The following is a 25,141-nucleotide window of genomic DNA, read 5'->3' on the forward strand; positions in this document are numbered from 1 at the left end:
TTTGTTTTGCTTACAAACAGTGGATCACTTTAACAAAAACACCACATGAAAAACACCATTTAAAAAAAAGTGCAAAAGTCCGGTTAATTAACGCGCAAATAAACCCGAAATAGATTCTTAAAATCCTAAAAAATTCAAATGAATTCTAACTAAAAAAATAAAACATTGAGATACAAATAAATTTAAAAGGATTAGACCTAAAACCCAAAAAAAGTGTCTTAAAAATCCATAAAAGTCTATTTGTTTACAAAACGTTAACAATTATTTTCTAAACCACAAAAATGTTGTAAAATAATGCAAATTTTGTCTTTCATAGTGTTTCGCCTTAAGTAAAATCTACAAAAGTACTAACTTTCTAAATAAAAAAAATTCAGAATTCTATTGTATCGATAAATTTTTGACAACCAACGTAAGTATTGTGCAATTGTTATAATTGCTTTTGTATTTTTTGTTATTATTATTGTTATTATTTCAATTGCTTATTTTTTAGTAGTTTTGCATTTATTTTGTATTAAATTTTTTAAAAATATTTCCTGTGTTTTTTTAGTATTTGTTAATAACTAGTTCTTTTATGAAATGGTGAATGCTAAAATTAAAAAAACTTTCAAAGTTCGTAGTCTCTGAAGATGTAATAAATTTGCAAAACCTGTGAGAACAAAACAATTAATTTGCTTATTAGAAGATAAGGGTACCAAAAATTTTAATTTAAATTTGCTCTAAATAATTTTTTCAATAAGTGATGTTTTTTTATGTTTTTTCAATGGTCATTTGACGTTCACACTTTACTCCAATATGTTGAGCTCTTAACTAATCCAAAAAAAAACAATTCCAAAGTTGTGTTGCATTCGACAATGTTTTTTAAAATAAAAAAAGACTTTTTCCCTAGCAAAGTTCCAAGCGCAAAACAAAGAAAAATGTACCCAGGAAGTAAATTGCAACGGCAACAATTTCACTTCAGCAAGCTGAAAAATTACCGTGTGCAAAATTAGGTGTTCGTTCACCCCTGATCGCCCCATAAATGTTCCGCGATTAATCCACGTGAAAATTTTATAATGCGGCGCTGTATTAGTCCAAGTTGAACGTGTCATCTGGAAATAATCGTATTTCACATTTCCCTCTTGATTAAATCGATTTGATCACATCATCTTTTATCCAACTCAGTGATGATTGTTTATTTCAGTGACGAAAATGTCACCGAGACCGTCATTAATACCGGATATCGAGCCGTCACCCCCTGCCGATGAAAAACCGCCGGTAACGATGGCGCCTCCAACTCCTCCCGTGGTTAAACCGGAGCCCGGAAAACCCCCAAGTCGAGCGGGAGCGTGCCGGGTGTGCCTCAAGGCTTTTAAACCCGACGATTTCAGCAGGACGTGTGCCGAATGTACGCAACGAGTCTGCGAGGACTGCGCCAGTTATAGCAAACTCGCTGAAGATGAGGATCCCACCAATTGGACATGCAGCGTTTGTAGGAGGTTTGTCAATGCAATCGAAATTCCAATAATCCGGTTGAGAGGATAATTAAACTTGAATAAGTATATATTCAAAAATTTTATTTAAACTGGAACCAAATCCAAAAGATACAGTCAATGAAATTTCAAACTTTGGCTCTTCAAAACTCGAGAACCGAAAGAGTATTCGGAAATAAAATTAACTAGACGCCCTCTGGTGATGACTTTTAAACTATGTCGAAAACAGTAACGAAATTTTCGTAATTTCACATTTAATTGACATCTAACAAATTGTTTAACAATTTTGCGTGTATAGTGTTAATTGCTTACATTGGAGAGAATCACTTTAAAAGTACGTGGTGGTAAATACTAGCTCTGACTTTGGTTCTGCGGTTTTTCGTGGTATAAAGTGTTTGTTGTTGGGATTTGAAAGTGGATAAAAAGTGAAAAAGATTTAAATTTTCATTACAAAGTGTTATCAAGCAGTTGTCTAATTAAAGACTATAGTAATGGATCACAGCGAACACAAAGTTGGGCTCAAGAAACCAATAAATTAGTGAAGTTTGTGAATTTTATGTTAGAATTTTACCAATGATAAAATCATGAAATACTTCGATAAATCAACAAAACTACAATTAAGATTAACAACTGCTAATACACTTAAACGTAAATTATGCCAAAAGGTAGGCTGTTCAATGTCTCTGTAATAATTTTCCAATAAAGAAAGTGAACCAAACAGTTATTTGTGTTTTCCTCGTCATCTCTAATTTGTCAACATTCGTTTCTTCCACCAAAGATACAATTGTCATTCCGCATTGGCAATGTAATAATTGTGAAGCCTCAAAATTCGTACAACGCTCAAAATATCCGAATAAACATTTTCCCGCCATTTATGGTTACTGTTTTCGACCTAGCTCAATGGCGCCCCCAACGGTAACTTTACTTCCGAATACACTTTAAATTCCGCAGCAAAATACAAGTATTTAGGTGGTTACTGAGCAGGTCAAGATCTACAACAGTGTCAAGTTCTGTTGAAATTTGATGCACGACCGTTTAATTTAGAATACGTTTAAGCATTTTCTAGTGTTTTCCGGTGATAAAAATTAAGGTAACACAGAAAACAACACAAAAATTTACTGGAAATGTTCAAAATTGTCTCCATGAGTTAAGCAACGTAAGTTGTAAGTTACACTAAATTAGAACTACGAGTAAACCACTGTACAAATATGTTAGACCTCATCTGTCAATACAAAAATTTTATTATAAATTGTATTTATTCAGCTAGAAGATAAATGATATTGTAAATTTTCTTTTTTTAGTTGCATGCATAAAATTTTTTAGTTGCATAAAATCATGCAACAAATTGTATTTTAAGTCACAAAATAAATGCAACTACTTTTTTTAGAGTTCGAAGATTTCGGTTCGAATAACAGTGATTGCAATTAAGAATTTTTAGTTCGCGCTTCACCTACACAAAAGTTTGTTATCAGTTTCGAATTTTTTATTAGAGCTTCGTAGTTAAAACTAACTGTTTCAGAAACAAAATAGAAACTTTGCAGGGATGTGCCTTAAAATGTATGTGATAAAAGATCGATCCTTATTTTTTTATCTGTGTAAATTGTTCATAAGGACAATGAAAAAAACTCGTATATACAAATTTTCTTTAGTTTGATTAGTTTAATTTAATAATTTTCTTGGACGTTTTTCTTATTTTTACTCTAAATATACGCGTGTAGCTATAACATTATCATTTTTTCAACGAGTATTTTAATTAGTTATCTTTTTTATTCTTTTATTTGTTGAAGATATAATTAAGGTTTAGTAAAAATAAAAAACAAGTTTAAGCAGGTTAACAAATTTTGGTAAATTTACTTATTTTACCATCTTCATCTTATTTTTGATAAAATTTACTAAGTAATAATTTTGACGTAATTGTTTTGTTGTTAACAATAATTATAAACGATGATTTATTGTCTTTAGTGTTTATAATTCGTATTTATATCGTAATTAGGTCAGCCTCTGAAGATGGTATAAACATAATTTTAATACAGGTAGTTGAGGAACCAAATTGTAAATATAAATAGATATAATTCTAAAAAATGATTACGGAATAAATTTGTAGTTGTGCTAATACTCGTATTTTAAGGAGTGTTAGTTAAAAGTTAAAAATGCATTTCTTTGACGAGTTTTTAAAATCTACCATAGAATTTGTGTTATTTTGGCTTAATTTCAGCTCTAACTCAACTTCTGTTTTAGATTCAAAAAACTCGTCAAAGAAATGCATTATAAAAAATTGCGTATTTTAAGAATTTTGTTCCAAAGTTTTCATGGTTAGTCTGTGAGATTTAGGAGAATAAAATTACGTGTTATTTTTGTCTAAAAATGTGATATACAATCTTTAAACTTTAAATTTTTTTACGAGAGGACACTTTTCTCTGTGAATTTTTTTCTAATGTTAACTCAATTTTCTTAAAGAAATGGGCATTAATTAACTTCAGAAACCATTTTTTGTGCAATTGTCGTTGGTAGATTTAAGCCTGCTTCGTAATTTTAATTTTATTCGGCGAATAAAATAATCTATACCTCAAAAACTATAAATTTTGAGATAAAGCAAGTTGAGTTATTTTGATTTTTAATTAACTTTGATATTACTACTTACAATATTTGCACATTTATCAAATTTAATTTCCTTGCTGTTTATACAGGTGTTGACATAGTTATCCCGGCGCCTCCACCACTTCTTAATTAATAATTCTTTTTCGTTTGGTGTTTACATCTAACTAAAATTCATTTGTTTTGTGTAAATTTTTATAAGTGCCATGGTACGCGTCGTTTTTAAAAAGATTAATAAAAAATTAGTCAGTGCGACAAAAATAAAAAAAATTCGAAAAATTTAATTTGTTTATTTCTCTGAGAAACTATTTGGTGGATATTTTTTATTCTTCCCCCAATTATTTCATTCTTACTGTCATTACTAAAAGTTTTGATTATCATTGTTATCAGGAACATCTCGATCTTCGTCAATATCACTTGCCGGAGTCAAGAAATTCTGAATCTTTTCTTGGCATTTTTTATTTTTTGTTCTTGGCAATTTTTATTGCTTGTACTGAAAAAAAGTTAGTTATGTTTATAATCGTAAACAGCAGAGATTGGATTAGTTTTAAAAAGCTATTACTTACAATTATCCACAATATACTCGTACACTTGATCTTGGCTACTTTCATTAGAGTTCAGAACCGTTCTAAATTAAGTGATTTTGCTCAATATATTTATTGTTACATTTAATTCATACTGTGCAGGTTCAGTCTAGTTTGAAACGTTTTTTTGTAGTTATAACATACTATTTATACGTGAATAAAATAAAAAAAAACTAAATAGACGAGAATATTGCCCTTTTGCATTGTGTAAAAGTTAATAAAATAAAAATAAAAAACTAGTTACTTATTTAATTTAATAAGCAAAATATTTAATCCCATTTAAACAAAAAAACTCCGTCTGCAACACTTTCAGGTCTCTTTTTACATCACCATTCACAAACAGGTGACAAAATTATTGTCACTACTATTGTAGTTGTACACTCATTTTGCAAGAAACAAAAGCGACATTTCCAAAGTTAATTTAAAAAAAACCTGGTTTGGAATCTAAGACAAAAACAAAAAGTTTTTTTTTTCTCTAGTTTTGTAACTAGGTGAATTTTTTTTCTCTAGTTTTGTAAATTCACCATCTTGCCTTAAGATTTTACGCTTTGCTAAAGTAGAGCTGTTGTCATTATTGTATATTACTATTATTGTTTGAATCTTAATTATCACCAGTTTTTGTTAGAAAACTTAGTTAAAGTTAAACTGTAGAAAAATTTTGAAAAAATTTACAGTATTTAATAGCAAACATATTGTGTCTGTGTGATTATTAGATTATTACTTAGTAAAAAATACTTGTAGAAGATTTATTTTAGTTCTAAGTTGTTTTTAGAGCAAATACAATTTACGTATTTATTTTTATATACTTGCAACAATTCAGACACGTGTTATTATTTGTGAAACAATTTACAGTAAAGTTTCTTCCTAATACATAAATTAACTCTATGTAAATTCCTGCAACTCAATCTGCATGCAGAACTATTGTCTTAACCCAAATTGAATCATTTATTTTAACAACAGTTGCAACTAATGCACAAGTTGTCTTGCATCTGGATTGGAATAAATAATTGATGAAGCTATTTAAAATTGTATGCGTTTGCATTAATTCAATCAAGTATTTGGTAGAACCATTCCTTCAAAAATAAGAGTGGATTCACGAGTGCGCCAACGACTGACTTTGTTCGTTAATTAATTAATGAATAATGAAAAAATCACAATTGCTTTGCTGATGCAGAGTCTAAAACGTCCTTCATTGAAATAAGTGCAGACAAAGCGATACATTAACAATGTACGACACATAATAGCTAGAACTTCTTTTATCTCACCCAGTTCTTGCAAGTGTACTTACAACGCCATAAAACACATGATAAAAGAGACAGTGGATCATCGGTTAGTTACGTTGTAACAACTTTAGTAATTAGTTTAGGAGATAAATCAATTTTCGCGAGACACGAAGATTTCGTATCACTGTTCCTTAGTTGGATCATTAACGCATTAATATTATTTAACAGTTTTCTCGTGTTAAAAACCATTGAAAGTCAGCGGGGGTTTAATCATGTGATTGATTGGCTTGTTGTGAGCCAAGGGTTGGATTAACATATTTGTTGTTGTAGGAAATTGCAATCAAGGGCGGCATTGGCTCAAGACTCGTCGGAGAGTTTGTTGGACGTTCCAATACAAGAATTACAGAGAAGGCATTCCGAGGCGCGGCTGGGATCCGGGGGCGGCTTGACGACGGGAATGGGGAGCGGTTTAGCCCCACCTCGTAGTCCGGAACTTAGAAGGCACTCGGATGTGTCCCCTGCTTCGCTCAAGGAACTGGAAAAGGTAAATGTAATTCCATAATGGACTGTTGTTCGTTCGTCCTCACTTACGGATTTTCATATGGATTGAGACGAACCACCCGCAACACCTACAACTACACAAAAAGGGCTCTTATTTCAAGTTAATTGCAAATGTCAACATCAACATACAGTTCTTGTTTGTCTTATTAAACGAAAAAAATTACCTCAACTACTAATTGCTTTCGGTAGTAACTAAGATTGAAAGTGCAATAAATTCGTCGTTACCATACAATTATGTGCACCAACAGAAAACTAGTATTCACCGAGTGCTGCAAAGAGTGTTTCTAGTGTAGATTGCATTTTTTTTATATACACTACCACTCAAAAAATTCCGGACACCCCCAAAATTTTTGTTGAGGTACATGAAAACTTATAAATGTATTTTTTACGATTTTAGCAGTGGGAAAATATAACAAACAAAAAGAAATTAACAAAACAGTATTTTTTATCAGAGTAAATGAAAATCAACAATTTAAATTACCTTTTTGCAACTTGAGACAGTCATAATGTACTAGACATATTTTTCAATCTATGGTGTGAATTTTTTAATTCGTAATTTATTCATTAATGTTGTCTTTGTATCTGAACTTTTATTGAAAATTTTAATATTATCATGCGGCTAAGTAAAAATTAATGTTCGACTAATTTTTGTAAACAAAGTATTATTATTATTATTTATTATTATTTACATATTATTATTTGCTTAGAAAAAGTAAAAAAAAGTAATTTAATTTTTTTGTGAAATTTTAATCTTACGAAATTAATAATAAACTACCGAATGCGTCAGTTTGGTATTTATTCCCTAATGACTTTTTTATTTTTATAAAATATATTATAGGTATAGTAAACCATTCAAGATGAATCTAAAATAGCTTTTCTGTACCAAGACGGTAAAGTGGAACCTCATCGAACGAATATTATGACACGTATTTGTGGCTGTTTTTGCAAATGTTAACCCAAATGTACAATATTTTAAAAAGATAACCAGAGTGATCATGTTTCTTTACAATTTTTGTTGGTAAAGTTTGAGCATGCGCTGTAATCTTAAATTTATTCGCCTAACAAAACTACCTTGATCTTAAAAACTATAAGACAAATTGAGCTATTTAGACTCATAATAAACTTTGTTGTCACTTTTTTTATTATCTGTACAATTATTAAGTTCAACTTCGTTACCTCTTACACAGATGTCAACACTGTTGACCCGGCGCCTCCACCAAATTTTTAGTTTTCGTTAATTACTTATCCTCTTATAACTTTTTTATTTTTTTAAAAAGTAGTATATATAGTAAACCAGATAAAGTAAGTCTACTAAAAGTATTTAGTAACTACTACTACTAAAAGAATTTAAATACTTTTTTTGCAATTTGAGGCAGTCATAATATACTAGACATATTTTTCAATTTATGGTGTGAATTCTTTAATTCGTAATTTATTCATTAATTTGTCTTTGTATTTGAACTTTTATTGAAAATTTTAAAATTATCACGCGGCTAATACGATATATCTGACAATTTATTTTATAAAACAACCAGAAAGTTTTTTTTATATTATTATTTGCTTAAAAAAATAAAAAAAAGTAATTTATTTCTATGTAAAATTTTAATCTCACGAAGTTAATAATATTTTTGTAAAATACCGTGTGGGTCAGTTTGGTATTTATTCCCTAATAATTTTTTTATTTTTATAAAATTGATTATACGTATAGTAAACCATACAAGATGAATCTAAAATCGCTATTTATGTACCAAGGCTATTTAGCTATTTAGACTTATGATAAACTTTGCTGTCACTGTTTTAATTATCTGTACAATTATTAAGTTCAGTTTAATTACTTTTTACACAGATGTCATCACTGTTAACCCGGCGCCTCCACCAAATTTGTAGTTTCCGTTTGTACTCATTTTCTTATAACTTTTTTATTTTTAAAAATTTGTTTAGATATAGTATACCTTACAAGGTAAGTCTAGTAAAAGTATTTTTTGTTGTATTGAAAAATCTAATAGTGCCACAATTGCTATTAAATAATTTTTCTTTGTATATAATTTTTTTTAGAATTGTCCTAAATTTTTTTAAACTACAATATTAATGCCAATGAGATTAAAAATATTAAAATATTGATCGAACTTTTAGGAGTTCTATTGTCATTTTAAAACACTCGGTGTAGATGAAGGTAAAAAAATCGTATGGTTCAATACTTTCTACTGAACCTGTACCAAAAAAAAATTACGTTTTTTTATTGTTCTCTGATAGAAAAGGTGTTGATACATGTTTTGATCCGACTTCGAGTTCAAAACATATTCGTCAAAGATTGAAATTTTAGAGTATAATATTAAAAGTATCTTAAAAGGAATTGTTGTTTCAACTCGATAAAGTGTAATGCCATTTTTCATATATTATTATCTTAGTTAAACAGTGAACTGAAAAAAAATTAGTTTTTTATAGAAAAACTCTCAAAATATGCAATTGAAAAGCTGCGATGTTTTAGTTCCTGTTGTTTTAATATTAATTTTACTAATTTTTGAATAATGAATTCTACTAATTATAATCTTTTGTGTTTCAATTTCAATAATTTTGTTAAATTGTTTACTTTTATTCAATTACGGCTCTTTATTATTATTATTATTATTATTATTATTATTATTATTATCACAAAATTACCAAAATTAATTGAGTAATGATCTCATAAATTAGACATTATTTACTCTTGTAAATTGCAAATTTTTTTATATATATACTACCACTCAAAAAATTCCGGATACCCCCAAAATTTTTGTTGAGGTACATGAAAACTTATAAATGTATTTTTTACGATTTTAGCAGTGGGAAAATATAGCAAACAAAAAGAAATTAACAAAACAGTATTATTTATCAGAGTAAATGAAAATCAACAATTTAAATTACCTTTTTGCAACTTGAGACAGTCATAATGTACTAGACATATTTTTCAATCTATGGTGTGAATTTTTTAATTCGTAATTTATTCACTAATGTTGTCTTTGTATCTGAACTTTTATTGAAAATTTTAATATTATCATGCGGCTAATACAATATATCTGACAACTTATTTTATAAAACAACGAAAGAGTAAAAATTAATGTTCGACTAATTTCTGTAAACAAAGTATTATTATTACTATTATTATTATTATTATTATTATTATTATTATTATTATTATTATTATTATTATTATTATTATATACATATTATTATTTGCTTAGAAAAAGTAAAAAAAGTAATTTAATTTTTTTGTAAAATTTTAATCTTACGAAATTAATAATAAACTACCGAATGCGTCAGTTTGGTATTTATTCCCTAATGACTTTTTTATTTGTATAAAATAGATTATAGGTATAGTAAACCATTCAAGATGAATCTAAAATAGTTTCTCTGTACCAAGACGGTAAAGTGGAATCTCATCGAACGAATATTATGACACGTATTTGTGGCTGTTTTTGCAAATGTTAACCCAAATGTACAATATCTTAAAAAGATAACCAGAGTGATCATGTTTCTTTACAATTTTTGTTGGTAAAGTTTGAGCATGCGCTGTAATCTTAAATTTATTCGCCTAACAAAACTACCTTGATCTTAAAAACTATAAGACAAATTGAGCTATTTAGACTCATGATAAACTTTGTTGTCACTTTTTTTATTATCTGTACAATTTTTAAGTTCAACTTCGTTACCTCTTACACAGATGTCAACACTGTTAACCCGGCGCCTCCACCAAATTTTAAGTTTCCGTTAATTATTTATCCTCTTATAACTTTTTCATTTTTTTAAAAAATAGTAGATATAGTAAACCAGATAAGGTGAGTCTACCAAAAGTATTTTTTGCGGGATTTAAAAATCTAGTCTAATCTAACCTAGTCTAATCTAAAAATAGTTCCACAATTGCTATTAAATAATTTTTCTTTATATATTTTTTTTTAGAATTTCTCTACAATTCCTTAAATGAGAATATTAATGTCAATAAAATCAACAATTTAAATATTTTTTTGCAATTTGAGGCAGTCATAATATACTAGACATATTTTTCAATTTATGGTGTGAATTCTTTAATTCGTAATTTATTCATTAATTTGTCTTTGTATCTAAACTTTTATTGAAAATTTTAATATTATCATGCGGCTAATACAATATATCTGACAACTTATTTTATAAAACAACGAAAGAGTAAAAATTAATGTTCGACTAATTTCTGTAAACAAAGTATTATTATTATTATTATTATTATTATTATTATTATTATTATTATTATTATTATTATTTACATATTATTATTTGCTTAGAAAAAGTAAAAAAAAGTAATTTAATTTTTTTGTAAAATTTTAATCTTACGAAATTAATAATAAACTACCGAATGCGTCAGTTTGGTATTTATTCCCTAATGACTTTTTTATTTTTATAAAATAGATTATAGGTATAGTAAACCATTCAAGATAAATCTAAAATAGTTTTTCTGTACCAAGACGGTAAAGTGGAACCTCATCGAACGAATATTATGACACGTATTTGTGGCTGTTTTTGCAAATGTTAACCCAAATGTACAATATCTTAAAAAGATAACCAGAGTGATCATGTTTCTTTACAATTTTTGTTGGTAAAGTTTGAGCATGCGCTGTAATCTTAAATTTATTCGCCTAACAAAACTACCTTGATCTTAAAAACTATAAGACAAATTGAGCTATTTAGACTCATGATAAACTTTGTTGTCACTTTTTTTATTATCTGTACAATTTTTAAGTTCAACTTCGTTACCTCTTACACAGATGTCAACACTGTTAACCCGGCGCCTCCACCAAATTTTAAGTTTCCGTTAATTATTTATCCTCTTATAACTTTTTCATTTTTTTAAAAAATAGTAGATATAGTAAACCAGATAAGGTGAGTCTACCAAAAGTATTTTTTGCGGGATTTAAAAATCTAGTCTAATCTAACCTAGTCTAATCTAAAAATAGTTCCACAATTGCTATTAAATAATTTTTCTTTATATAATTTTTTTTTAGAATCTTTCTACAATTCCTTAAATGAGAATATTAATGTCAATAAAATCAAGAATTTAAATATTTTTTTTGCAATTTGAGGCAGTCATAATATACTAGACATATTTTTCAATTTATGGTGTGAATTCTTTCATTCGTAATTTATTCATTAATTTGTCTTTGTATCTAAACTTTTATTGAAAATTTTAAAATTATCACGCGGCTAATACGATATATCTGACAATTTATTTTATAAAACAACCAGAAAGTTTTTTTATATTACTATTTGCTTAAAAAAATAAAAAAAAGTAATTTATTTCTATGTAAAATTTTAATCTCACGAAGTTAATAATATTTTTGTAAAATACCGTGTGGGTCAGTTTGGTATTTATTCCCTAATAATTTTTTTATTTTTATAAAATTGATTATACGTATAGTAAACCATACAAGATGAATCTAAAATAGCTATTTATGTACCAAAGCTATTTAGCTATTTAGACTTATGATAAACTTTGCTGTCACTGTTTTAATTATCTGTACAATTATTAAGTTCAGTTAATTACTTTTTACACGGATGTCAACACTGTTAACCCGGCGCCTCCACCAAATTTGTAGTTTCCGTTTGGTACTCATCTTCTTATAACCTTTTTATTTTTAAAAATTTGTTTAGTTATAGTATACCTTACAAGGTAAGTCTAGTAAAAGTATTTTTTGTTGTATTGAAAAATCTAATAGTCCCACAATTGCTATTAAATAATTTTTCTTTGTATATAATTTTTTTTAGAATTCTCCTAAACTTTTTTGAATGACAATATTAATGCCAATGAGATTAAAAATAATAAAATGTTGATCGAACTTTTAGGAGTTCTATTGTCATTTTAAAACACTCGGTGTAGATGAAGTTAAAAAAATCGTATACATACTCGTGAAATATTGAAATTTTATAGTATAATATTAAAAGTATTTATAAAAGAATTATTGTTTCAACTCGATAAAGTGTAATGCCATTTTTCATATATTATTATCTTAGTTAAACAGTGAACTGAAAAAAACAATTTTTATAGAAAAACTCTCAAAATATGTAATTCAAAAGCTGCGATGTTTTAGTTTCTGGTGTTTTAATATTAATTTTACTAATTTTTGAATAATAAATTCGACTAATTATAGTCTTTTGCGTTTCAATTTCAATAATTTTTTTAATTGTTTACTTTTATTCAATTACGGTTCTTTATTATTATTATTATTATTATTATTATTATTATTATTATTATTATTATTATTATTATTACAAAATTACCAAAATTAATTGAGTAATGATCTCATAAACTAGACATTATTTACTCTTGTGTAGAATACTAAATAGTAATTTCTTAAAGATTCTAAGTCAAAAAACGTGGAAACTTTTTGAAAATTAGTTGAATTAAAGCAAATTGTTTAAATTAAAGAATTGTTTTTCTTGTTACTTTTCTTAAAAGTTGGAATTTCAAATAAACAAAGGAAATACTTTCTGCGATATTTTAGTTTCTTATTAAAAACCGTGGAAGTCTTTAGAACATTAGCTAAATTAGAGTTTTTCTTGTCCCTTTTTTTGAAAGTTTGGGTTTCAAATAAGAAAAAGAAACATTTTCTGCGATATGTTTTAGTTTCTTGTGTTTTAATATTAATTTTATTAATTTTTTTAATAATAAATTCGACTTATTATAATATTTTATGTTCGCTAAAAAACTTTTTTTGAATAAAATTTGGAAATCAGATCTGTGGAGAGGGTTGTAAGTACTATGTAGCTTTGTATTCTTAATTGGGACTTTCATATAAAAGTAGGTTTAAACGACTCAGTAGCAAATATTACATTGGGATTCTTTGCATTAATTACTAGAAAAACTTTAGACAATATTTTACCAAATTTGTAGTTTTACAAGAGTCTGAGTAATAAAAGGAAGTAAAACAATTTAAACTCAAGTACAACTCGTATTTTGATAAGAAAAAATATTTTTTTAAGTTATAGGTGGTTTTCAGAAACAAAAAAATTCTGATTAAAATTTTCTTTAACCTTGTATATTTGACATATTTTTCACTTCATGGTGTAGATTCTTTAAATCGTATTTTATTCATTAATGCCGTCTTTGTATTTGAACTTTTACTGAATACGATACACCTGATGACTTACTTTATAAAACAATGAAAGAGTAAAAATTAATGTTCGACTAATTTCTGTAAATAAAGTAAATGATTTATGATTTTCTACGGATTTATACGGAAGTGCAGAATTCCTGAAACTCAAGTGATTCTTTCACGAATAAAATAAAACTCACTGCATTTTTTCCATCTGCACCATTTGTCTGATATCATTTCTTATTCTAACCGGAATTGACTTCGTACGTCTTCTTCGCTACGAATATATTTCAACTTGCTCGCCTCTTTTCTTATTTCTCACACTAACTCTTACTCTGAAACCTAAGGGTTATCGCCCTTTGAATCTTTGAGAAGTGTTTTTCCTCTACGATACTTCCGACATAATGCATCTTTTGTGGAACCATATTTAAACTTCGGAGCAATTTACTGACCGAAAACGACTAAAATAATCTTATTCAAAATGCCACAGCTTTTTTCAGCACAACACTACAATGAAACACCACACAAATTGGGTTTAAATTCGCTCTAATCGCTTCCATTCGCAGTTATCGCTCTCCATTTATCGGACTAATCGGTTTGTATCGCCGGCCCATCGTCAACTGTACGAGTATATGAGAGCCCGAAAAGATTATCAAAAACGAACACTGAAGAATTTTGCCGAACACTTGGAATCACAACGGGTCAGAAATAGCCCTTAGAATGATCCCAAGGCTCAAAATCACAAAATTCGTAGCACGCTTTCCACCAATTGACCAAGCTTTGTCACAAAATTAGTACTCCTTATTACTTCAAGAACTGAAAGTACCTACAGTTTTTGATGCACTAGATCAATGTAGCAGCTCGTTACAGCTAAAAATGTAGTCATTCATTATTTAGTTTTAAGTTTAGCATTTAATGGATTAATTTCATGATGTAGGAACACATACGTGTATTTTTTAAACAAAAACGTGTTTGTTATAATTTCAGGGAAAAACCACATGCCTATTATTTCATGCGCATTTTTCATTTTGTTGTGCTATACAGGGTGGTGTAACGATTTTTTTTAGTAATTTAATTGAAGTGGTGTCTTGATGAGTGATTGCAAAGGCCATTACTTACTTTTCAATGTGTGCACAAATATCCAACACTAAAATCCGACTTTTCTCTTTATTCTCAAAAATTACTAATTAATATTTTTAGAAAAGTTAAGCGCTTTTGCGAACTGTTGTAGGTTTTGTTTGAAATTTATGCAAAAATCTGGCATTATTTTGATTAGATCAAAGCAGAAATCACACACGTATTTTCTTTATAAAGAAAAGTCAGTTATTGCAAGAGAATTTTATTAAACCGATAAAGGGTATAGGTTTTAAAATTTATGTTTTTTTAACAAAATGTTAATTTATGCAAAAACTTGCTTGCAGGTTTTCTAATTAAATTTTCAATCTAACATTTTTAAAAATAAATGTTATTGAAATTAAATGTTATAATAATAGAAATAAAAGTGTGCTTTGATTAAGAAAATCTTTATTTTCTTGCCGATAAAGTTTTGTTTCGGCGTATTTTCTTTGACTAAACTTATTTTCTAACAAAAAAAAGTTTTTTTAATAAAAAGTAAAAACTTCTTTTTTTTAACCGACGCAGAAAGCAGAACGAACAAATAGGTTCTAAACTTACTTTTTAACTTATTATTCTTATTATGTTCATCTAAACTTATTAGTTTTTAAAGAAAACTAATTGTCCTACATCGAAAAAAATTGTTCAGTATATTAAAAAATATGTTCTAAAATGAGTTATTTTGGTTAGTTTCGTTCAATCTGACTTTTTTTAAAGAGTTGAAGTATTGTTCATACTTTATTAAATACATGCCAGAGTGATCTAATAAAAACTCCTCTTATTTTAAACTATGGAGATATAGTTTCAAAAATATGTTTTAAATTTAATTTTTTAATCTAGATTTATTAACGAATTTATTTTTTTTATTTCGTTGGGCACAAAAAACTGCACAATTGACGAATTGTTTTACACCAAGAAACGACTTTTCACTTTATTCTGAAAAACTAATCATTAATATTTTTAGAAAATTTAAACTATGTGTAGTATAGTTTTCACAGACTGTTGGAGGTTTTGGTTGAAATTTATGCAAAAATGTGGCATTATTTTGGTTAGATCAAAAAAGAAATCACACACGTATTTTCTTTGTAAAGAAAAATCAATTATTGCAAGAGAATTTTATTAAACCGATGAAGGGTATAGGTTTTAACATTTACGTTTTTATTAACAAAAGGTTAATTTATGCAAAAAGTTGCTTGCAGGTTTTCCAATTAAGTTCTCAATCTAACATTTTAAAAATAAATGTCATTAAAATCAAATAATATAATGATACAAATCAAAGTGTGTCTTGCTTAAGAAAATGTTTATTTTCTTGCCGCTTCAGTTTTGTTTCGGCGTATTTTGTTTGTTTTGTTTTAAACTTATTTTCTAACAAAAAATGCCCTTAATTTAAAAAATCAGATTTAATAGAATAAAAAGATTTTTTTATAAAAAGTAAAAACTTCTATTTTTTAACCGACGCAGAAAACTGAATGAACAAATATGTTCTAAATTTAATTATTTAACTTTTTATTCTAATTATGTTCAATTAAATTTATTAATTTTTAAAGAAAACTAATTGTCCCACATCGAAAAAAAAAGCTCAGTATATTAAAAAATATGTTTTAAAATGAGTTATTTTGGTTAGTTTCGTTCAATCTGATTTTTTTTTAAAGTAATGAATTGTTCATATTTCATTGAATACATGCCAGAAGTCGCAGGGTGATCTACTAAAAACTCCTCTTATTTTGAACTATGCAGAGATAATTTCAAAAATATATCTTAAATTTAATTTTTTATTGACGAATTTATTGTTTTTTTATTTTGTTGAATACTAAAAACTGCAAAATTGGTGAATTGTTTTAGTGAAAATGCTTATTTTGCTAAGTATATTTTTTGGACAATACAGAAGCAAGTAAATTTTTTTTAAACTTTTCAACAATTCAAAAACAAACACCCACAAGTTAGATATATCTAAATATCTAATAAATCAGTCAAAAAAGTTAAGAACTACTACTGCTTTACGATAAACAATATTTATAATTTGCACATGACGCAAACTCAGTGAATTAAATTTATACAAAAATTACTTTATGAAAAACACAAATGTAAAAAACAGTTTACTTTTGTAACTTTGTATTATTTTAAATGATTTTTACAGTAAATATCAACGTCAAAAAAATACAGACTGAACTAGAAGACGCTAAATTCATAAGTTCGTTAATGTTCATTAAAAAAATTGTTTATCAGGTTGATTTTATTTTTGTAAATTACTTGTATTTTGACATCATAAAAAAAATTCCGAGGTCATAGGTTTTTGAGGAATGATGTCATTTTTTTTTAATAAAACTTACAGTTTTGCTTGCTATTGTGCAGTATTTTTTTTGTATTATTCTGTTTATATATATTTTTTTGTTTTATTTTGTGTTTTCGTTTTCTTGTATTGTGCACTATAATTATTATTATTATTATTATTATTATCATTACATTATTATTATTATTATTATTATTATTATTATTATTATTGTTTTTTTAAGACGAATGACATTTTTATTTACTGTTTTTAATAGTATACCCTATACTTCAAGTGACTTTGGTTTTTTACAGTCAATTGAAAAATTGTCCCACTTTGAGATAAAAGAATGCTTCCTTCGAATTTATCTTATATTTTCGTGGTGAATATTAAAAAGAAATTCAGTACAAAATTGACAATAATTAAAAGATGGTAAGCTTTCTGGACTAGAGTGAAATAAATTAAAATCTAGGTCTTTTTTGGTTAGACTAACGTGGTCTAATTCTGATGATAACCAGCAGACTGTATGACCCTAAAAGTTCATGTTTAATCACTCAAAACTACCTGTATTTTGCATTTGACAGGCGGGACAGATTATGCACTCATTGAAATTTGACTTTGTTAGTTTTTAAAATAATAACTTGATGTGTTGTACGTATTTGTGACTTAAAGACCATTACCTACATTAAATTTGCCAGGTAAAAATAAGTACCATTCCTTTAGTTCAAAAAAATTACTACTTATGTTATTGCCAACCTGACGGTTCTTTGAAAGAAAAAAGAATCAACTATTGAGTTTCTTGCAATTTTTTGGATACGCACCAGCCAGTTCAAAAATCAGTAACGTCGCCAATTTTGAAACTTTTGCAATTACTTATTATACATTTGAAAGAAAAAAATCAGATCCTACCTTTTGTGTTTTCAAATTTACAAAAAAGTTAAAATACCTAAAATAAGGCTGTCTAATAAAATGTTAGAGTAATTAATAATCATAATTACTAATTAATAAATTAATAAATAAAAAAAATTAATCCATAAAAAATATACACTACCCTGTATAGCCACTTACAAAGGTAACAAATTTTTTAATTTATTCGTTTTTCGTCATCGTTTCAAGCAAGATACAGAAACCGTAGTCATCGTATTAGAAGCTTATATTTCACAAATCATTTACAACTTCTCCACCGTAACAATTCGCTGTTCCAGTTGAAAGGCGGCGGCTCCAAGACCCCCGACCCCGACTGGACCAAAGGTCGAGGAGGTCGCAGTACGGCCAGCAGCCGCCAGAACAGCCCCCCTCGCGAGACAGCCCCCATAATCCAAGCGCCCCGATCACGTCGAGGCTCAAGAGTGGCAAGACAGCACAGCTACGACGACGAAGTGAAAAACAACATCGCACCTACGACGGTGGGGGACACCGGTCTGGGCTTGCCAGCCCCCATGCCCAGGAGGGCTTCCGCTTACGACGTCTACGCAGTGCCCGGGTTGAGCACCGTGACGGCGCCGTCGGTCGCCGGAAGACGGCCGTCGTTTAGAGTACCCGCAGCTGAAACCACCAGTCCCCCAAGTCCGGAAACAGCCCCCGTCACGTTAACAGCCCCAGAGGAAGACAGGCGGACCAGGAGAAGGGGATCGCAACTGTGAGTTGTTTGTTAAAATACTCGAGATTTTATTTACACTGTACAAAGCTTTGTCGCGACGCGAATGTGTCCAGAATTTAAAAAATATGAAAAATTTGAGTGAGGTATTTTAGGCGCTTTGCGTATTTGAAGATAAGATGTGAAGCGGTTTTATCTTTTGTTAGTTCTGTTTCGCGGAAAAAATGCATTGCTGTAATAACAAGCTTACAACCACGTTGCTTTCATAGTGTATGAAACAATTTCTCGGGAAAAGTTCGTAAAGTCTTGAGTTCGGAATGCATCTTTTATAATTTACTTCAAAAAATTGTTAGTTTAAAAACAGTATATTAAATTAGAATTCGGAAATATATTTAGCTAGACGCCCTCTGGTGATGACTTTTGAACTATGTCGAAAACAGTAACGAAATTTTCGTAATTACACATTTAATTGACATTTAATGAATTGTTAAACAATTTTGCGTGTATAATGTTAATTATTTACATTAAAGAGAATCACTTTATAAGTATGTGGTGGTAAATACTAGCTTTGATGTTGGTTCTGTGGTTTTTCGTGGTATAAGGTGTTGATTGTTGGAATTTGAAAGTGGATAAAAAGTAAAAATAATTTAAATTTTTATTACAAAGTGTTATTAAACAGTTGTGTAATTAAAGACTATTAGTAATAGATCACAGCGAACACATGTTGGGCTCAAGAAACCAATAGATTTGTAAAGTGTGTGAATTTTAGATTAGAAATTTTCGGTAAATCTACAAAACAACTGCTGTTACATTTAAGCACTAATTGTTTTAAAAGATAGGCTTTTTAATGTTTTTGTAATAATTTTCTAATAAAAAAAGTGAAACAAACACTTGCACCAAAGATACAATAATCATTCTGCATAGGCAGTGCAATAATTGTGAAGCCTCAAAATTTACACAACGTTCAAAATATCCGAATAAACATTTTCCCTCCATTCATGGTTACTGTTTTCGACCTAGTTCAGTGGCGCCCCCAACGGTAATTTTACTTCTGAATACATATTAAAAATTCTTAAATAGTCCGACAAAATTTTAGGCATGGTACTCGTTTTTTCAAATAAGTACCTACATGCTGGGAAAAAATATAAAAAAAATTTCAAGTAATTTTTTTAATGTCTGGGAAAAATCGTACGCCACTGACGTCTTTGTAAATACAGGGTGGCCAGCTCAGCTCCCGTTTTCTGTAGCTTACTTATTAGTAAGGTTGCACTTTTCATATTTTGTAGACGGTATTTATACTCTAGGACGTATTTCAAGAAAATATTTTTGATATTACAGAGTGTCTCAAAAAATTATGACGTCATAATAATTTTTTAATTGCATGCTATTATTTTTTACTGCTCATTAGGATGCCTTTTTTGCTTCTTACATGTCCCTAAAGTGTTTTTTTAAATCGCATCAAAAATTACTGTAAAAAAATAAAAACAAACAAAAAACGGTTTTGCGCCCTTAGATTTAAAAATTTGTCAAAGATCAATAATTACTTAAACAATGATATAATTGAAAGTGTTCTTTTCGAACGCTTAAAAAACAAATTTTCTATCACTGTGCGAGATTTTCTTTAAATGGCGTGAGAAACTACTAAAGCAGGAAATGAATGTTATGCCATCTTATGTTATGTTAATTTAAAAAATACTTAAAACCTGAACTTAAGGAATTTTAATCGCTTTAAGTTTTTGATGAATATGTGAACCAGTTTCATTTTTTTAACATTCTATTTCTCCGAGAAAATACGCTAAAGGTGCATTGATACATGTTTCCAAACGAATTACTTCCATGGTATATGAAACTACCTGTCCGAAACGTACGTCAAATTCAAAATTATAACGTAATTTTAATAATTCATTAAAAAAGCAATCTTTGAAATGGAATTGATTTAAAATAATCGTCGTGTTATAATTTGCCATTTAAAATAAAATACAAAACTCAAAAAATTAAAAAAAAACAAACAATTAGATCACATTATTGTCGCATTTGATAATAACAAACTTACTAATTATTTCCTTCATACAATGAACAGTTTGGACAAAAAACGTTAGGTTCCATACTTGTCTCGTCGTTACTCACCACCTAAGATCCAGTTTTTTTGAGAGATTTCTACAAAATACCATAAATTTGATCTATAATGATTTTGGATTTGCCTTTTCAATCATTTTAGTGCATTTTGCTACAAGAAACGTATACATATGACCTTACTTAGCAAAAATTTATCAAAAATAAATCGCAAATTATTTCGAAAATGGGACAGTATTGCAATTTTTTTGCTATATAAACGCAATTATTCCGCAAACTTCTGTGAAAAACAAACTAAAAAAAATCAATCAGATCTCAAATTTCGTAACATGTAACAATTTAAAATTGGGGAAAAATTTATCGCATTTTTACTTAATATAAATGCTTAAATAACTCATTTTCTAAACAAGAATTTAGCCTTTTCGCAAAATTTCGTTTAAACGAAATGATAACAACTACTAAATTTGGACATGAATAATTCGCAAAAATATAGGCTGAATTTGAAAGGTTGGAAAGTTCAAAAGTCGAAATATTCGTCAAAAGATGCAGTGTAAGGACAGTTGATGTCTTTTGAGTATGTTATTCCTAAGTTTGCATGGTTAATAGTCGATGACATTTGACAGAATAAAATACAGTAGTATCTTCGACAAAAAAAATGATGCAAAATATTAACATTTTTTATAATTTTTTGAGCTTGAATACAGTTTTTGCTGTGGCTGTTATTGAAAATTTTAACAAAATTTTTTTAAAGGAATGTATTTGATTGATCATATTTTTTTACAATTTTCGTTAATAATGTTTAAGGCTGCTCCGTAAATTTATTCACCAATTAAAACTTTCTATATCTCGAAAACTATAAATATTCGGATAAGGCATTTTGAATTATTTTAACTTCTTTTCAGCTCAACTCCTTAAAATATATACTAAACTCAAATTTACTCTGTATGTTCAGATTTAAAAATATATGAAAAATTTTGAGCTTAAGATATTTTAGTTGCTTTGCGTATTTGATGAATAAATAAAGAGGTTTCGCCCTTTTGTTGATTCTGTTTCTCGGAGAAAATGCGCTAGAAATGCATTGCTGTGAGGTATTAACAAGGTTTCAAACAAATTGCTTCTATTGTGGATGAAAGAACCTGCACAGAAAAGTTGGAATATCTTCACGATTAGCTCGGAACGCAACCTTAATATCTTATCTAAAAAACACATATTTCAAAACAATAGCATTAAATTGGAATTTATTTAAAAAAAATCTTCATAATAAATAAAATACAGAACTCGAAAATTAGTAGTATTGCGAAAAATTATAGTCTTCAAAAATTATCACCTCTTTGTTGGATTTGATAACGTACTAATATTTTTTTTTTCGTAAATTAAGTAGTTTAAACAAAAAACGTTTAATTTCATACTCATACTTTCTATTCATTCTGTATACACAAATGAAAATGTAAAGTCTAGATAATGATTTCATTTTTGTTTTTCGATCAATTTTGATCAATTTTTAGATCAATTTTTAGTCAGAAACGTAGTTGTTTAGCGAGATTTTGTTAAAAATAAACCGATATATCCGAAAAGTATTTCGAAAATGGGTCAGTTTTTTGAAAAAAGTAATTAGAAAATCACTGAATTGAATATGCTTTTTTGAACACATTTTCTAACCAAAAACTTCATTTACGTCGCAGACGACATTATTTAACAGTTTTGGCGTTTTATCCGCACCTAGAAGTGCAATATTTTGTAAAAACAATTTGAAAAATCGACGAATTGTGTCAAAAATTATACTTTTGAACCAGACACACAAAAATGACCAAAAAATTACTTTATTGGAGCTGAGGAAGTTGAATGAACAAGTAGTACATTTTAAATCACTTTAAAGAGAAAATATAATTTTTAGTACGGAATTGAATTTCACATTTGATTTATAGTTTTCCATGTTTACTGAAGCAGCGTCTCATAACGAGATTTCATAAGCTATCTGCTCGTAAAAACTTAACCCGATTGCACTGCAGGAAAACTAACAAAGGTCACTAATCAATTCTAGAGAAAAAATAAAATTAAACAAAAACTATTTAGCAAAAATAAATTAATTGAATATCTGCCCACTTCCATTTAAGTTGTTGTCCAGTTGAAAATATTTATTAGTAAATAACGAACAATAACAAAAATTTTGTTGTGGGCTTAAATAAATGTCTGAAAAATATCCCGGCGCATCCACCAAAATTACAACCAACTTGTAACGTTTGTAAACAAGTGAATTTAATAATAATAATAATTTATTTCTATCAATTTATACAGATGTAGTAACAAAATTGATACGAAAAACGTCAGTATTATACACAGAATTAACTATAACATACAAATAATTTTAAGACATAATTCAAAAAACCTGTACCATAGAATTCATTTAAAGTATATGGTTCGAGATCCAAAATGTAGTCAAATATTTTCTTTTTAAATAAATTTAAATTGCAAGGTGTGCGTAGATGCACAGGTAAACTATTGTATAGTTTTATTCCTGCATTATAACAATTTTTTTCCGTCAGCGTAAGTTTATGTCTTGGATACTCTAAGTCTACTTTGCGAGTGTTGTACTTATGGTCGTTAGTGACATTAAATAGTAGATTCTGTTTAAAGAAAAATAAAAGTAATCTATGTATGTATAATCCAGTTACTGTCAAAAAGTTATTGCTTTTAAAGATGTTCCTACAAGTTTCATTATATTTTAAGTTAAACATAGTTCTCATGACTTGTTTTTGAGCAACAAATACTTTTGATATCTTTCCACTTTGTCCCCAAAATATTATACCGTAGCTTAGTAATGATTAAAAATTTGCGAAGTATATTATTCTTAGTTGTTCAATGTTAATGTATATTTTTAAAACACGTATTGTAAAATGTACTGAGTTTAATTTTGTTTATAAATTATCTATATGATTAGTCCAGCTCAACTTATGGTCAATGCATATTCCCAAAAAATTAGTTTTTTCTATTAATTCAATTTCTTCGGATGATATTACAATTTTATTCGGTTTCTCTGTATTCTTGTGATTACATATTGCAAAATGAATGCCGTAGGTTTTTTCAAAATTTAACACTAATTTATTTTCTTTAGTCCAGTTTATTACCTTATTCATGCATATCTTTGCTTCTTTCATTGTATCTGTCATATTTTCACCCCAAATTAATATGTTTGTGTCGTCAGCAAAGTTAACTGCACTATTGTTGCCTCAGGCTGTTAAAATGTTTAATAGGTCATTTATATAAATTACGAAAAATAAAGGCCCTAGTATACTACCTTGAGGTATACCTTGTTTAATTAGAAGTTTACTTGATGTATATACATACTGTTTTTTGTTAAACTTATTTATTAGGATTAGATTAGAAATTTATTAGGACTGTGATTTATTATTTTGTGCAAATTAAGCGTCAGATTGATTGAAATCGTTCCCAAAGCCATAGATGGCACTCTTGTGGGTTTTTGATGATGGAATCGATAAAAACTTAAAAACGATTCTCGTAACTCTTGGAGCGTTTGATCGGTTTAAGACTACAAAGAGTAAAAAATCCTTTGTTGAGGTAATTGCCCTTTTATCAAAAAGTGAAGTGGATTATTGCATGTGACATTGACAAACAATTATCAGTAGTTAACGGAACGCTGAATAAAGATAAAATTCTGTACATTTATTTGAGATTTGAGCACGAGAAAAAAATAGCCGGTAATTTCGAGTAGACTTCCGTGACATCTTCAGCAAGTTCCGGTTGGTTTTCTCCGCTTCCGGAATTTCCAGGTACTGGGAAAAGGTGGTAAAGTCATTTAATTCTATCCCGAGGGTTCCACTTGCAGCGCAACTATCGATCTGTTTTGACCAATAGTTAATCTTTAAGGAGTGTACGAGGTTTTGTAAAAAGCTTTTACATAAAACACTTCACAGAATGAACCAGGCATTGTTCACCTTCCATAATAGCTAGAGAAGTGAAATAAAGAAAAACGTCAATTTATCTGCAGCATTAAGTTGAAAATGTTGAATTCAATTGTAGTCCGACACTACGACATGCCTGATGAATAATTTTATTCAGGGGTTTCTTATTTAACAATGACAAATTCAAGAGCGAATGTTTTGTATTATTTTTAAAGGATTTTACGTAATAGGCAATTCCTCTGAATACCTTGTTTTGAGAGCGAACGGAGCGGTCGTGGGTTGATGGCATTTACGATTTTAAAAAAATAAACGTTTTCTTTTATGGATTTGTGTTTCGCAACAGTTGACGTTGTTTTTCCAAATTTAATTTGAAAACATTTTTTGTGTTGATATTTTTGAAGATTAAAAAAAATTACAAAAGGATGAGTTTTCCCTTCCAGATCAAGGTTATTAAATTTACTTCTGGATCTAGATATCCATTAAGTTTCCATTACTACATCGATTTGTCTGGAAAATTGAATAAAAGGTTAAGGGTAACATTGTTATGTCGTTATTATGCTTGCTGACGTGAGGGTACTTCGTAACAAGAAGTCATTTTAAATGCCATTAATAATGTAGGAAAAGTGTTGTGTTGTAA

At 28.3% G+C, this 25,141-nt stretch overlaps 1 protein-coding gene across 2 annotated transcripts in view; it reads left to right on the top strand.

Annotated features, from left to right (window-relative positions):
• The window catches only part of Fife (fife), a 196,807-nt gene that overhangs the window by 78,551 nt on the left and 93,115 nt on the right, over positions 1 to 25,141 (top strand). For both annotated transcript variants that reach the window (XM_064355525.1, XM_064355527.1), the window contains exons 4-6: positions 1,181 to 1,475; positions 6,202 to 6,415; positions 18,120 to 18,553. In XM_064355525.1, coding sequence (XP_064211595.1) covers positions 1,181 to 1,475; positions 6,202 to 6,415; positions 18,120 to 18,553 — 943 coding nt within the window. The remainder of the gene's footprint in view (positions 1 to 1,180; positions 1,476 to 6,201; positions 6,416 to 18,119; positions 18,554 to 25,141) is intronic.

This window comes from Tribolium castaneum, chromosome 1 (assembly GCF_031307605.1).
Source record: "Tribolium castaneum strain GA2 chromosome 1, icTriCast1.1, whole genome shotgun sequence".
NCBI lineage: Eukaryota > Metazoa > Arthropoda > Insecta > Coleoptera > Tenebrionidae > Tribolium > Tribolium castaneum.